The sequence below is a fragment of the Chenopodium album genome, chromosome 9, assembly GCF_948465745.1.
Source record: "Chenopodium album chromosome 9, dcCheAlbu1.1, whole genome shotgun sequence".
NCBI lineage: Eukaryota > Viridiplantae > Streptophyta > Magnoliopsida > Caryophyllales > Amaranthaceae > Chenopodium > Chenopodium album.
In genome coordinates, this window is record NC_137842.1 from 61,845,040 (window position 1) to 61,858,992 (window position 13,953).

General features: G+C 36.0%; 2 protein-coding genes across 2 annotated transcripts; both read left to right on the forward strand.

Annotated features, from left to right (window-relative positions):
- The first annotated feature begins 7,465 nt into the window (after nucleotides 1–7,465).
- Nucleotides 7,466–12,595, forward strand: LOC145560053 (uncharacterized). Its single transcript, XM_081621310.1, has 7 exons — nucleotides 7,466–7,616; nucleotides 7,995–8,080; nucleotides 8,170–8,294; nucleotides 8,404–8,500; nucleotides 9,493–9,602; nucleotides 10,780–10,854; nucleotides 12,119–12,595. Exons 2-7 carry the CDS (start codon nucleotides 8,011–8,013, stop codon nucleotides 12,167–12,169), a joined length of 528 nt encoding a protein of 175 aa, XP_081477436.1. The 5' UTR covers nucleotides 7,466–7,616; nucleotides 7,995–8,010; the 3' UTR covers nucleotides 12,170–12,595.
- A 420-nt stretch (nucleotides 12,596–13,015) lies between these two features.
- Nucleotides 13,016–13,929, forward strand: LOC145558664 (uncharacterized). The gene is made up of 2 exons (XM_081619971.1): nucleotides 13,016–13,361; nucleotides 13,801–13,929. The coding sequence occupies exons 1-2, from the start codon at nucleotides 13,098–13,100 to the stop codon at nucleotides 13,903–13,905; spliced, it is 369 nt and encodes a 122-aa protein (XP_081476097.1). The 5' UTR covers nucleotides 13,016–13,097; the 3' UTR covers nucleotides 13,906–13,929.
- The last annotated feature ends 24 nt before the right edge of the window (nucleotides 13,930–13,953 follow it).

Consider the following 13,953-nt stretch of genomic DNA (forward strand, 5'->3'; position numbering starts at 1 on the left):
GTCTTCGTCAAGGAGATCATTTATCCCCTTATCTCTTTCTTTTCTGCATGGATATTTTGTCAAGGATGCTTCACCTGAGCCAAGATCTGCACCAGTTTCAAGGGATAAAAATCTCCAGGAATAGTCCGGTTATCTCCCATTTATTTTTCGCTGACGATGCCATGGTTTTCTTTAAGGCGACCTCTTCTTCGTGCACTAGTATCCTCAACATCATACAACGCTTTACAAAAATTTCGGGGCAGCAGCTTAACCTCAACAAGTCTCTCCTCAAATTTAGCTCGAACACTCCTCCAATGGTGCAGAATGAGTTTAAAGATATTTTCAGAATGACGCCTGTTCAGGTGTTTGACCATCATCTAGGGTCCCCTATTGATTTCATTGGGAAAAAAAAGGATTGCTTCCAATTTTTGATCGATAAAATTGTGGCTCGTATCACGGTGCTCAATGTTTCCCGTCTTTCTCAGCCGCAAAAGTTAATTTTTATTAACTCCATCTTGGTTGCTATGGCTTCTCACCTTCTCTCTTGCTTTGAAATTCCGCTTTCTGTTGCGGGGAAAATTGATGGCCTGCTGTTAAAATTTTTCTGGTCCCACTCAGGGAGTCAGGGTATGCATTGGATTGGCAAAGATAACATGCACCTCCCCCGGGGTATGGGAGGGTTGGGTATTCGATGCACCTCAACCTTAAATAAAGCTTTTCTTATGAAGCAAGTCTGGAGAATTGTTAACAACCCCCAACTTCTCGTCTCCAGAGTTTATACTGCCCGTGCCCACTTCTTAGCTTCAGGCCCGTCTCCTGCTCGCCGCTTTTCGGGAAGAAGTTCCTACGGCCTTAGAGGTCTCTTACATGCTGATGCCTTACTCTCAAACGGCTGCAGCTGGAAAGTTGGGAATGGTAATAGCATTCTTGCAGGGCAGTCTAATTGGGTCAATGGTACTATTCCTGAATTCAAACCTGGAACCCCCCTTGACACTGTAAATGATTGCCCGGTCAATTTCTTTATTAATCCCCACACTCTTTCATGGGATGTTGCTAAAATTCGACAGTATTTTCGGTCCCCGCACGCTTCTGCAATTCTTTCTATGGAAGCTCCTAACGTCTATGAGGCAGACTTCCGCTACTGGACGACCACTATCTCTGGTATGTATTCGGTCAAGACGGGTTATGCAGTGCTAGTACAGCAGCTCCCCGCTCAATCAGCCGACCCCTTTTGGAAAACTCTCTGGTCCCTTCCCCTAGAGCCGAAATGGAAACTATTCTTATGGAAGTTACTCCATAATGGTTTAGCGATCAAGTCCGAACTTCATCGTCGGGGGGTTTCGATACAAGATATATCATGTGATCTTTGCGGTGCTCCGACTGAGGACTTCAACCATCTATTTCGGGAGTGCAGGATTGCAAGAGCAGCTTGGAGGGGTGGATGTTTGAACATCCACTTACAACTTCATGGATACCTTTCTATTTCAGATTGGATCCAATATTATATCCGACTTTTCATTAGTCAGGACGGAATTTCAAGTTCCAATATTAGTACCTTCGTTGGTACTTTATGGGCTCTGTGGTTATTCAGGAATAACAGGGTTTTTAATCCTGATACGCCAGTTACACAGCCAGTTGGGTTGTACGTTCTTAGCATATTGCAATCCCATACTGTCTTTATGGATACGGATACTACTACGACAATTTCCCCGTCTTCTACTGTTCCGGAGGGTTTGCCCCCGCCTGGCTTTCATGTGGCCCATTTAGGGGTCTCTCGTGCAGGTACCATCTTCGTTCAGCTTCAGATTGATGGTGCTTGGTACAAGGACACTCGGCATGCAGGAATGGGCTGGTGTGTTGATAATGCAGATCCGCTGGATGATAGGATTATTGGTGGGAGTAATTTTGGACTTTGTACTTCTGCTCTTCATTCGGAAGCATTAGCTTGTTTGTATGCCCTCCAATGGGCTTCAGACTGTCACATTCATTCCGCTTGGCTGTTTTCGGATTCTTATAATCTAGTGACCCTCCTTCGGGGCGATGGTCGGGGATATTGGGATTCGTTGGCTAGTACAGTACAACAGATACAACGTTTGGGCTCCACCTTCCAACATTGCGAAATTTACAAGGCTGATAGGCATCGTGTTCACCGGCCCACCAAATTGCAGGAGAAGCGGCTGTCCCTTTTATTCGCTTTAATAGTTCTGTGTTGTAGGTTTGTCTGTCTTTTGTCCGTTGTCAAAAAAAAAAAAAAAAAAAAATTGCACACTATTATTCTTATATTAAATAATTATTTCTTTATTTTATACATAATTTTTAGAGAAATTATTTCTAGTAACCACAAACTTTTACTTGCTCTCAATGGTAAATTCTGAAATTTTTTATTACGGCTATTTCACCAAATGGCACTGAGTACTAACAAAATTCACCAAATGCCATCAAACTTTTCAAAATTCACCAAATGTCACTGACAAACAACACAATGACACATCGTGCCACTAATAGCATATGGACGTTAGTTTTCCGTTAGGAAATTTTGTCTAGAACTACCCTAAAAATAGGGTCATTTGTGAACAACTACCCAATTTTTTTTTTATTTTTTTAGAACTACCCACAAGTTACAAAACGTTTGGGTAACACTACCCATTAACGTTTTCCGTCCAATTAAGACGTTATTGGGCCCACTTTTTCACTTTTCCCACTTAATTAACTCCCCTAATTACCTTCTCTCTTCTCCCTAATTAACTTCCTCTCCATTCTCACTCTATAATCCAAAAGATTATACTCAATCAATTGAACACAAATTCTCAATTATTCAAGTATAATGTTTCACACTTTCCTTTTAATTCATTGTTTATTGTATTTGTATACAAGTTTTAATTGAACGCAATTAACATAATTAGGGCGTAAATTAGGGATTCGAATTAGGGTTTATGGGTTCAAATAAATTTGGGGGTTTTGATTTCTAGGATTTAGGGGTTTAATTGAGTTCTAGGTTTCACTTATTTTGACTTTGAGATTGAATTCAATTGCACTTCAATTACTAATTGGCCATTGCAGTTGGTAGGATGTCTAATTGGCCATTGTAATGGATATGATGTCTAAATTTGGGGGTTTTAATTTCTAGAGTTTAGGGGAAGTTAATTAGGGAAGAGGGAGAAGGTAATTAGGGGAGGTTAATTAGGGAAGAGGGAGAAGGTAATTAGGGGAAGTTAATTAAGGAAGAGAGAGAAGGTAATTAGGGGAGTTAATTAAGTGGAAAAAGTGAAAAAGTGGGCCCATTAACGTTTTTTTGGACGGAAAACGTTAATGGGTAGTGTTATCCAAACTTTTCTTAATTTATGGGTAGTTCTTAACAAATAAAAAAAAACGAGTAGTTGTTCACAAATGACCCTATCTTTAGGGTAGTTATAGACAAAATTTCCTTTCCGTTAATGAAATTCTTTTTTCATTAAATGTCATTACTTTGGAAAATTATTTCATCAAATGCCATTACTTTTTAAAATTAATACATAATAATTATTTATTTTAATGAATAAAAAATTACTTTTTTCAATTTTCGTGACGAAAATTGTTCGGGTTAGGTTTTGGGTGTTATTTTGATCCTTTATGGGTACAAATTAAACTCCAAATTGGCAAAAAAAAAAAATGTAAATACCCCATTTCGCATTTTTTCCGAAAATAAAATTACGATATCGACATACAAAACGGGGCATATATGTTATTTTTTAGTCAATTCCGAGCTTAATTTGTTTCCATAACGGATCAAAATGACCCCCAAAACCTTACCCGATCAATTTTGATGGTTAAAAAATAATGACACGCTAATCGAAATATTTTTCAACACACAAAACGGAGCATTTACGTTATTTTTTTTGTCAATTCTGAGCTTAATTTGTACCCATTAAGAATCAAAATGACCCCCAAAACCTTACCCGATCAGTTTTGATGGTTAAAAAATAATGACACACTAATCAAAATATTTTTCAACACACAAAACAGAGCATTTACGTTATTTTTTTTGTCAATTCCGAGCTTAATTTGTATCCATAAAGGATCAAAATGACCCTTAAAACTATACCCGAACAATTTTTGTCACGAAAATGAAGAAAAAAAATATTAGTTTTATTAATTAAAATAAATAATTAAAATGAACCAATCATATAATGGCACGCGTCAAGATTTAATCTTAATGACTAACGGCCGTGTTAGTCATTGATGGCATTTGGTGGATTTTTTAAAAGCTCGATGGCATTTGGTGAATTTTGAAAACCTTGATGACATTTGATGAATTTTTTAAGTACTCAGTGACATTTGTTGAAGTAGTCGTTTTTATTATCAATGGTAATCATGAATTAATATTACGAACTATATGGTAAATTAAGTTAAACAATTTGTTAATTCATTAACCATGGTCAAGCTATTAGATTGCAAAAAGACACAAATACCTCTAACCAATTCTTTCATCTTCCTTTCTCTTTCCTCTTCCCCGCCGCAACTCTTTTTCCAGCCACCTCCTTCCCTTATCAACATCCAGCCTCCCCCATTTCTGGATGTCGACACCTAGCAAAACCGATCCCGACCAGCCCAGAAAATCTATTGCTACCTTACTTTCATTCGATCCGCAAAACACAAAAATTCAACAGTAAACCATCGAAAAATTCAACCCCAAAATCAACATTTGACCAACGACCCCAAATTCAACCCCAAAATCAATAAGTTTGACCACTAATTTGGCAAGTTAAACTCAATATCAACAAATTCGAACCCCAAATCAACAAATTCGACCCCAAATCAACAAATTCAATCACTAATTCGACATATTCTACTACTAATTAGACAAAATCGACCCAAAAAATTAACAAACTTGACTCATAAATAACACATTTGATAAATTCAACCCCAAAAAATCAACAAAAAAAACCTAGAATTTTCAACCAAATTGGGGAAGGAGATTAGAGGGAATCAGGGAAGGGAGCTCTCTAGGGGTGGCTGATTCGAGTAAGGGAGGGTGGCTGATTCTGGCGTCCCCGATAGAGGCTATTGTGGGACCTTGCTGTTCTTCATCATCAAAACGCATCATCACAAACTGATTTTTTGGTGGCAAAGGAGGGAGAAGAAGAAGAGATCAGAGAGGGAGGATGGATTTGGGGTTTATGGTCATCGATGTGTGGGGGGGAGGCTAGGCACTGCCGTTCGGGAGTGGGGGAGGCTAGGCACTGCCGTTCGGGAGTGGGGGAGGCTAGGCACTGCCGTTCGGGAGTGGGGGAGGCAGACTGAATGCTGGCAGGGGAAAGGGTTGGCCTGGTGGCTGGTTGGGTGGGGATGGGTTTTGGGTAGGGTTGGCAATCCCTGACCCGACCCGATAACCCGAACGAACCCGACCCGAAGTTATTGAGAAAAACCCGAACCCGACCCAACCCGAACCCGAATAACCCGAATTCGACCCGATTTGACCAAATTTTTATATTTCATAATAATATTTAGTTTTACACTATTTTTTTTTATAGTTTTTTAAGTATAACCCGAAATCGACCCGAAATCTGACCCGAACCCGACCCACTGACCCGAATTGCCACCCCTAGTTTTGGGTGTTTATTTTTTTTATTTTTATATTAAAGATACTAATGTAAATTTATTGTTATTATAATCCTGGTTAATTGTCTAATGGTGTTTTATTTTCATTAATGTTACCATTTGCTTAATAATATAAATTGTTGATTACCATTAATAATGAAAAAATTCAGACTTTACCACTGAGAAAAAAAAATGTTTGTGGTTATCGGAGAGAATTTCCCTATTTTTTAAAAATAATTTTTAATTAAAACAAGTGGGGTCAATTGATGATCTCACTTAATTTTTTCCATGCTGCCACTGTGGGATAGTTTTTCTATAATTTTTGTTTTATCTTGTACCACAACATGCCACTTGTGATTTGTGAAATCTTATTACTTTGCTGCTGATGGTGAAAACATGGTTGCTTCTTATTTATTTCCTTTTTTTTTTCCAGCATAATGATTATATATGGCATGTCTTTATGAGGTAATAGGAAGATTGTTATGTACAATTATACTCATGACTTTTTCTTATGTGTGATTTCAAACTTTTTTAAATTGTGTGGATGGATGTAAACAATCCAATTCTCACTGCCTTAGCTTCATTTTATTTGTGCATGGTATATACGTGCTAGAACACCATTACTTCAATTCTATGCATGACTCTTAACAATAACAATTTGAATACTATAATTTGAGATAGATAGCAGCTTAAAGTGGATTCACCATGCCTTTTGAAAGCACCAGCAAATAAACCATCGGTGTATGCACTCCTAAAATATCAATGTGCTTGACCAATGCTGCTTAATCTCTTGTTTGCAACCACAAATATCTAATTGACCTTTGATGATCAACCACAGACAACATGCTAAACCTTATTGTAAGATGCTTCAGAAATCTAATGTAGATGATTAATTTACTAGGCAGACACAAATTTAATCTATGGTATATAGGATTCATTGAGTGCTTTTGTCCCTAGGGCATTTTAATATGATTTCTTGTTGATTAATGAAATAAATTATACATTGGAAACAAAGTTGAGATTAACAATCATTAATTAACAAAGTTGAGATTAACAATAATTAACAACTTTGTTAATTAATCACAAATTATTCAATAAACGACTTATTGTTAATCTCAACTTTGTTAATTAATGATTTTTATAGGGCTGTTAGGTGCAAAATATGGGACTTGAGTCCCACATCGGCCATATGAGGGGTTAATGTGGGATTTATATAGGAAAATGTGCTCTCCTCCCCTTGAGCTAGCTTGTGGGGTTGACTCTCCTTTTATTCTATATTACATGGCACTAGATTTTGAGCCTTATATCCAACTTTGCTTAGTTGGATTGTAATGACTATAATTAAATAGTCTCATTTGGGGGTTGTATGCTTGTATTTGAAATAGCTATATATTGGTTTAGACTTTAGTGAATAGTCTTGCAAGCTTTTAACCTAGATTAACTTGGTATGTATACCATATCAATTGGAGCACTGGTATTTAAGAGGGAGTCCCACTTAAACAAGTTTCATTTATCAAGTGATAAAATCGTAAATAGTCAACATGACATTTTAGTAATTATTATCAATAATTGTAGCTCTATTTATTTATTTATTGTTTTGCCTCTTTACATTTGTTGATTTATTTACAGTTTTGCCTCCTTAATCTGATAAACTTAAATTTTCTTGCCTTTTAGGCTAAATATTTGGGTTATTTTATTTTTTTGAAAGAAAATACGTGATGTTATCTCATTTTATACTTTATCACTTTATGCGGTAATGAAAAAAACAACTTACAATACTATATACAAAACATATTGATTTAGTCAAAATAGATAATAAATTCAAATCAAATCAAATCAAATAAGATAAAATAAGTTCAGATTAGTTTATACTCGGGTGAACCGTATCAAACAAAATTACGGCGGGGCCCTTAAAAGTTAAAACCAAATCGATGAGTCTGGAGCAGCAGTATACTGTAATCTTAGGAGGCGTCTGTGTGTAGACAGTTAGGGTGGTGGTCGGAAAGTTGAACCGGGCGTTTCTGTAATCTTTACACTCAGTCAACTGCATTCAAATCCAGGTAATTCACCCTTTAACTTTATCATACAAATTTCACCTATAATTTTCATCAACGAATTTCCCACCAATTTTGGTATCATCCCACAAAAATTTCCAATCAACAAGCATATATCAGAGTACCTCTTGATTTCTCCAAAAAAGAAGCCTTTCTATTACAATTCTTCTCTACAAAGTCCCAATTCTGTAAAATATTTTTACAATCGAGAAGGATTTGCTGTTCTGGTAAATCTCGATTGTCATTTCATGGGTTTCAATTGAAGGGTTTCTATTAATTTTAATTTCTGATTATTCAAGTTTAGGAATTTATTGTGAATTTTTTCAATGATAATTAATGGGTTTTATTTTCATTTTTGATTTTTTGCTTTATTAATCCTCACAGATTGAGAAAGAAGCAAATGGGTAATGCTCCATCAACGCTTACCCAATATGATATTGAAGAAGTTCAAGAACATTGCAATAAATTATGTAGGGGTTTTATTTTGATTGTATTTTGTGGATTGCTAAATGTTGCTATGATTCAATGAAATATGATATATGCTATTGTTTTTATGTAGTCAATCAGCAAGAGATAGTTTCTTTGTATCAAAGATTTTGTCAACTTGATCGGACTGCAAAGGGTTTTATTTCATCTGATGAGTTTATGTCTGTGCCGGAGTTCGCGATGAACCCTTTAGCTCAGGTATTGAGTGTGTAGATTTTGAGATCATACTTGGTTTGCTTGTTATGAATTAACTGTTGATTAGGAATTTTCGACATATTGAATATATGAATTTGTGGTGTATATGCAGAGGTTGCTGAAGATGGTTGATGGTTTAAATTTTAAGGATTTTGTTGCATTCTTATCTGCATTTAGTGCCAAAGCAAGCATTGAGCAGAAAGCTGCCCGTAAGTATTCGGTTTTCATCTGATAAATTTATGTCTGTCAAGGGTTGCTAATGGTTATCTCGATTAGTTGCTATCTTCATCTTGTAGGCAAGAGTGCTACCTTATAATTTTGATTGTTCTGCTGCTTAATTAATATCTCTGTCTGTGTAAATGGAATAAAGTCTGGTCAATACGATTGCTAGCAGAACAGCCTATCATGTTTTATTCAGATAATTTTAAACACCTAATGGCTGTATGGCTGTATCCTTCATGTTTTTGTTTACTTTCGGATCGCATATGGATTCAAATATTTTTTTCTGAGAAGAAGGATTTTTTTTTTGGGCCAACATATCTTAGGGGTTTTCAAAGTTGACTAGTGATTTTCATCATCAAGATATTATACATAATTAGAATGACACCAAGGGAATACCACGGCTTTCACCCATATACCAAAGGATGGCTAAGGTGAACAGTCTCGTGCCCTTTACATAGATTTTTACTTTTTTAGGCATTAAGTCTCTAAGAGCTAAGAGCCTAAGACTCAATTAACATTATTGCTTCCTGGAACCAGCTTCTGTTTACTTTGCCTCTGCGAGGCCAAGAATTTGTGACATGTTAGTAGACCTCAAAGTTTGTAATAAGTTGTTGTAGACCCCAAATGATGCAATAATGTGTACTGAGGAAGTAAAAGAAAAGTAGTAAAATGAAAGATAAATCCTTTTTATTTTTAGATGTGTTGTTAAGTATTTGAGAATCTGGTTAGATTTATTGTCAGCTTTATAGTATTTGAAGTCATTAGTCATTGAGTAAACCAGTGACTATCACCATATCTTGATGTGTGTTTATATTGTAGATTCTCTCTCCCTCTTCTCCTTCAAAGGAATGGTTGTTAACTCTTCTCTGGTACTTATATAATGCCCCTTTCAACATAGCAATTTGTTAAATGACACCTGTGTAAGCTCCAAGTTTCAGTGAGTAGCTATAGTAAACAAGTTCTCTTGTCTCTTTTGCAGTTATTTTCAGGGTTTATGACTCGGATGGCAATGGGAAGGTGACTTTCAATGACATCATAGAAGTGCTCAGTGATATGACTGGTTCATTCATGACTGCTGAGCAAAGAGAGGTATGGACAGTTTTACAACTACATTCATTCTTTGCTTTGTATCGAGAGCTCATGTGGCATGGGTACAGATGTCATGACCTGTATAAAATTTCCAATGGTAAAAATCACTAAAGATAGTTGGGTTAAGCAACGACATATTATTTAACAGAACTTTTTTCCTTATTGAACCAGTTATTTTTCCATTGCACGATGACCATTCTAGTTTAAACAGAAATATTTAAAAAGTCTCTGATGAATGACATTAGTTGAGCAGGGTAACAAATCCCCCCCCCCCCCCCCCTCTCTCTCTCTCTCAAGTCTCAACATAGTGATAAGATGTCAAGCAAGCACTAAGTACACCATATAGGAATAATATTATCTTGTAAATAAAGAATTCAGCATTAAATTTTGCTCTTTCTCTGCACCTGAAGTTTTCCCTTCAACTCTCAAATTTCAAGGTGCCGAATACCATTTATAGCTCTGCTTCATGATCCATCACAACACTGAAATTAGGAAAGAGGCAATTGGGTGGGTTCTTTAATTTTAGCATGGGCGTTAACCTCATCTCTTGCCTAAAATGTGTATAAGAAAAATAAGAGCAGTTTCTGCTTCATTTAATTGATATGGGCATTACTTCTGCCTAATATGTGCCTGTTATTAGCCTCATTTTTTACTTAGGCATTACTTGGTGCCTTCTTTGACATTGTCAATGTTAAATGAGCTGTGGGTGTATGGCCTTTTGTGCCAGAATAGATGTCTATCTGATGCATTCATACTATACGGTCAAACTTCCATAGATGTAAATATTTATTAAACCAGAATATGCTATTGTTACATATTGCAGTTTTCACCCTTTCGTATTGAATATACATTTTTTTTGTTTTTTGTAACTAGACTCAAACATAAAAAGTGTGTAATTCTTTTTTCACCAGTTGTGATCATATTTTGGGATGAAAAAAAAAAAAAAACTATTTGCTGCATCATGAATGGTCACTCTTATAATGTAAAGTTTTCTTATATAGCATATGGCTGATAATCTCTTGTACTCTTCGTCAAAAAGATTATCTCTTGGACTCTATTTTATGATTTTATCCCTTTGTATAAGCTTCGTGTATGTGGGCTATGCTGTGCTAGTGTAAGTGGAATATATAAAGTGCGGCATCATTCAGTCTCTAATTGTTTGTGTTCTGTGCCATAGGCGGTGTTGACGCAATTATTGCAGGAAGCTGGCTACACAAGGGACTCTTATTTGATGCTAGATGATTTTGTGAAGGTATCATTCAAACATATAAATCTGAGATTTGTTAGTTCAGCAGTTCAGCTTCATTGCTGTTTCTCATCTCTAAGTTGCCTCTATATTATAATTCATGTATCCCCAATTCCACATCATATCATAATAACTCGTGAATTGATATGTCATCTCCAGTGTGCTTCAAGGTGATAAGAAATTTTATGAGTTGCTGATCAGATAATCATTTTTTTAATTGGTATATGGCAACATCTAGAGTTATTCATGACAGCCTCCATGAGTCCATGATCTTCTGTTTTTTAATGTCAAAAATAGATTGCCAAAAAAAAAAAAGAGAGAGAGAGAGAGAGAAACCATGCAAAACTGTTTGATGGCTTGCTATTTACAGAGTTTTGTGCTGATTAAACTGTAAAAATTAGTCTTCTCATAATGTATGGGCCTACCTTTGTTACGTTCTTTGCTATGATTTAGCTGGTTTGCCCCATGCTGTTTTCAGTTTGAGCTATGTTGCCTCTCTATCATCCTTGACATTGTAGGCATCAATTCTTTTAGGGAAGCTTTAACCTCTAGAAGTAAGAAGCTTCATTTCACAGATATTTTGTATTGGATAATCCTTCAAGAGCTCACAAAAGAAGTTTTTTTTTCAAGTAATTATGTTTGATCCTTTTCTGTCCAATATAAGTTCTACTGATTACTGCTGAATATGAAGACAAAAAAACATTCTAGATATGCATCCTCTGTTTTCTTGAGTCCGGAAGTTCAACTTCCTCTTCGACGCCTAGTGTTTGTCTTGAATAGTGCTGAACATTCCAAACACTGAGCAATACAAAGTTGATGTATTTCCCCTGTAGTGGTATCTCCCCGTGTTTGCTCATGTAAAAATGTAAAATGCAAACAGGTCGGAGCAAAATGATTGCTGGGAAGGAAATATAGTATAGTTGGAAATTTGGAATTTAAGTGTTACTGTTAATATTATTAAATGTTTGTGCTGATGACATGAAAGTTTTTGTATTTGTTGTCACTTTAATATTTGTTGTCACTGTCACTTGAATATGATGACATGGAAATTTAGAATATTTTTTTTTAGTTACTCCATGCTGATTTTGGTGAGTTTATATGTAAAAACACTTGTATAGATTTTAGGAGCTCGTGTATCTTTGCATCCTGGGACTGTCTTCAGTGATTTCACGAGCACCTATTTGCTACTGAATTCTGTGTGATTGTGCCTCTTAAACCTCCTTGCTCAGTTCTTTATCCAAACCTGACAGAATTTTCTGGTCATATTCAGATTTTTGCAAATTCGGACATGAAGATGGATGTAGAGATTCCTGTCGATTAAGCATGCACTTGAAAGGAAGCACTTGTTAATAATCAGAAACAGATGTTGCTGGAATGTGTTGTGGAGCAACTGTGAACTGTATATTGATATGGACACACTTTATCATGCAAACAGCAAACGGATAAGCAGCCAATCTGTGTTTCTGATTAGTTGCTATATTGATTCGGGTTTTAGATTTTATTTTCTTTTATTTTTAAAGAAAATTTATTGTGTAGCTGTCAATTTCTTTTTTCTAGTGTGAAAGGCGTCATAACGTCATTAGTTATTTGCTAACAGCCTTCAGGGCAATATCTTCATAGCATACACTGGGGTACATGCACATTCAACTATTTCCGTCTTTAGATTATCGATTATACATAGACACATCTATTTATTCCAAGGGTTGCAATATTACCTTTTCTTTGCCTTCAAAGAAGTTTTACTTCATATGGCTGCATTATGGGTTCAAGTACATGTTCTTGGCCAATTTAGCCAATCTTCCCATTGATCAGATATCTGATGTAGGTTATTTAGTTTGTATACTTGTATAGATTTTCATACTTATCTTGACGATTACATTTTCAATTATTAAGGAAAAATCTGGTGAAGTACTGGTTAGAACTTTGTAAGGGTAAAATTTCAAAGCTGCTGTTATTTCACATATCAAATACAGCCAAAACTTCTGCTGAAATACAGCCAAATTTTGCACCTTCTCAAGTAGGTGAAGGTGCCAGTCAGCAAACAGAGCCGCAAACTTGCACCTTTCAAAGTAGCATATAGACAATGTTCCTCTGATCATATGCAGTGCAGTTCTTGTAACATCTACCTTAGACCACCGCTATTCTACTTCCTGGATTCTTGTATCATGCTTTCTCGGACTCTCGGTTGTTTCTCCTAAACAAGAGTTAAGAAAAGGCGATAACATGAATCAACAACAGCGTCCTCAATAATGGATGAAAAGTCTACCTCGAATTTTCCTATGAGTACTGAAGGTTGTAGTAGCAGTGGCAGCAGTAGAAATATCGTAGCACCTGTGGAAATCCTGAATAACAGACTGGACGTACTTGAACAAGAAGCCGAAAACATGAAGAAGATATTGCTTGTTAGCATGGATGAGAGGAGAAAGGCTATCAGTGAGATTCTGCAGCTGTTCCAGACTCTATGCACACATTTATATGGTTCAGAAGCCAAGCATCCCCTCAGTTTTCACAAGGTAAGTTACCTTAGGATTCAAGTGTTCAATATGATAGGGTATAAAAATCTGTGGAAAGTTTCATACAAATTTTCGTAATTAAGTACTTTTCTACGCGAATATATATTGGCAATTAGCATTACCAATATTAATGAAAATTTGAAGGAAAGGGTAGACAAACATCATGGATTATATCCTACAATATTATACTTCAAAGCCTACTTTATAAACTTGTGATTATTATAGACATTATTACTGCCTATAAAATGACCGAACAAGTCATGAGTTGTATAGAGGATAATAGTACACGAACATGACATTACGCTTCAATGCTTCATACTCTTCATACCCCTATGTGCACAATACTAACATACGACACTGGAGTTGTATACATATGCCCTACATGTTGAAGATGAATGCACTAACTAATGATCATTGTGTTATCCGGTTATTATCGCAGCAGGAGAAAAGGCACCAGAATATTGGTCTATTACAAGCTTTGTGTGAAGATTCCAATCCATTCCTGGTCTTGCGGAATTCTACCAAGACAAATAGCCTTTCCTAGTTTATAACTCTAGCACAAATGGTAGCACATACTAATGTCCCACAGCAA

Excerpts from the sequence above, each read along its gene's own strand:
- LOC145560053 (XM_081621310.1), top strand. The coding sequence starts at position 8,011 with ATGGGTAATGCTCCATCAACGCTTACCCAATATGATATTGAAGAAGTT. Across the intron at positions 8,081-8,169 it reads AGAACATTGCAATAAATTAT|TCAATCAGCAAGAGATAGTT; the intron begins GTAGGGGTTTTA and ends GTTTTTATGTAG. Across the intron at positions 8,501-9,492 it reads CATTGAGCAGAAAGCTGCCC|TTATTTTCAGGGTTTATGAC; the intron begins GTAAGTATTCGG and ends TCTCTTTTGCAG.
- LOC145558664 (XM_081619971.1), top strand. The coding sequence starts at position 13,098 with ATGGATGAAAAGTCTACCTCGAATTTTCCTATGAGTACTGAAGGTTGT. Across the intron at positions 13,362-13,800 it reads ATCCCCTCAGTTTTCACAAG|CAGGAGAAAAGGCACCAGAA; the intron begins GTAAGTTACCTT and ends TTATTATCGCAG.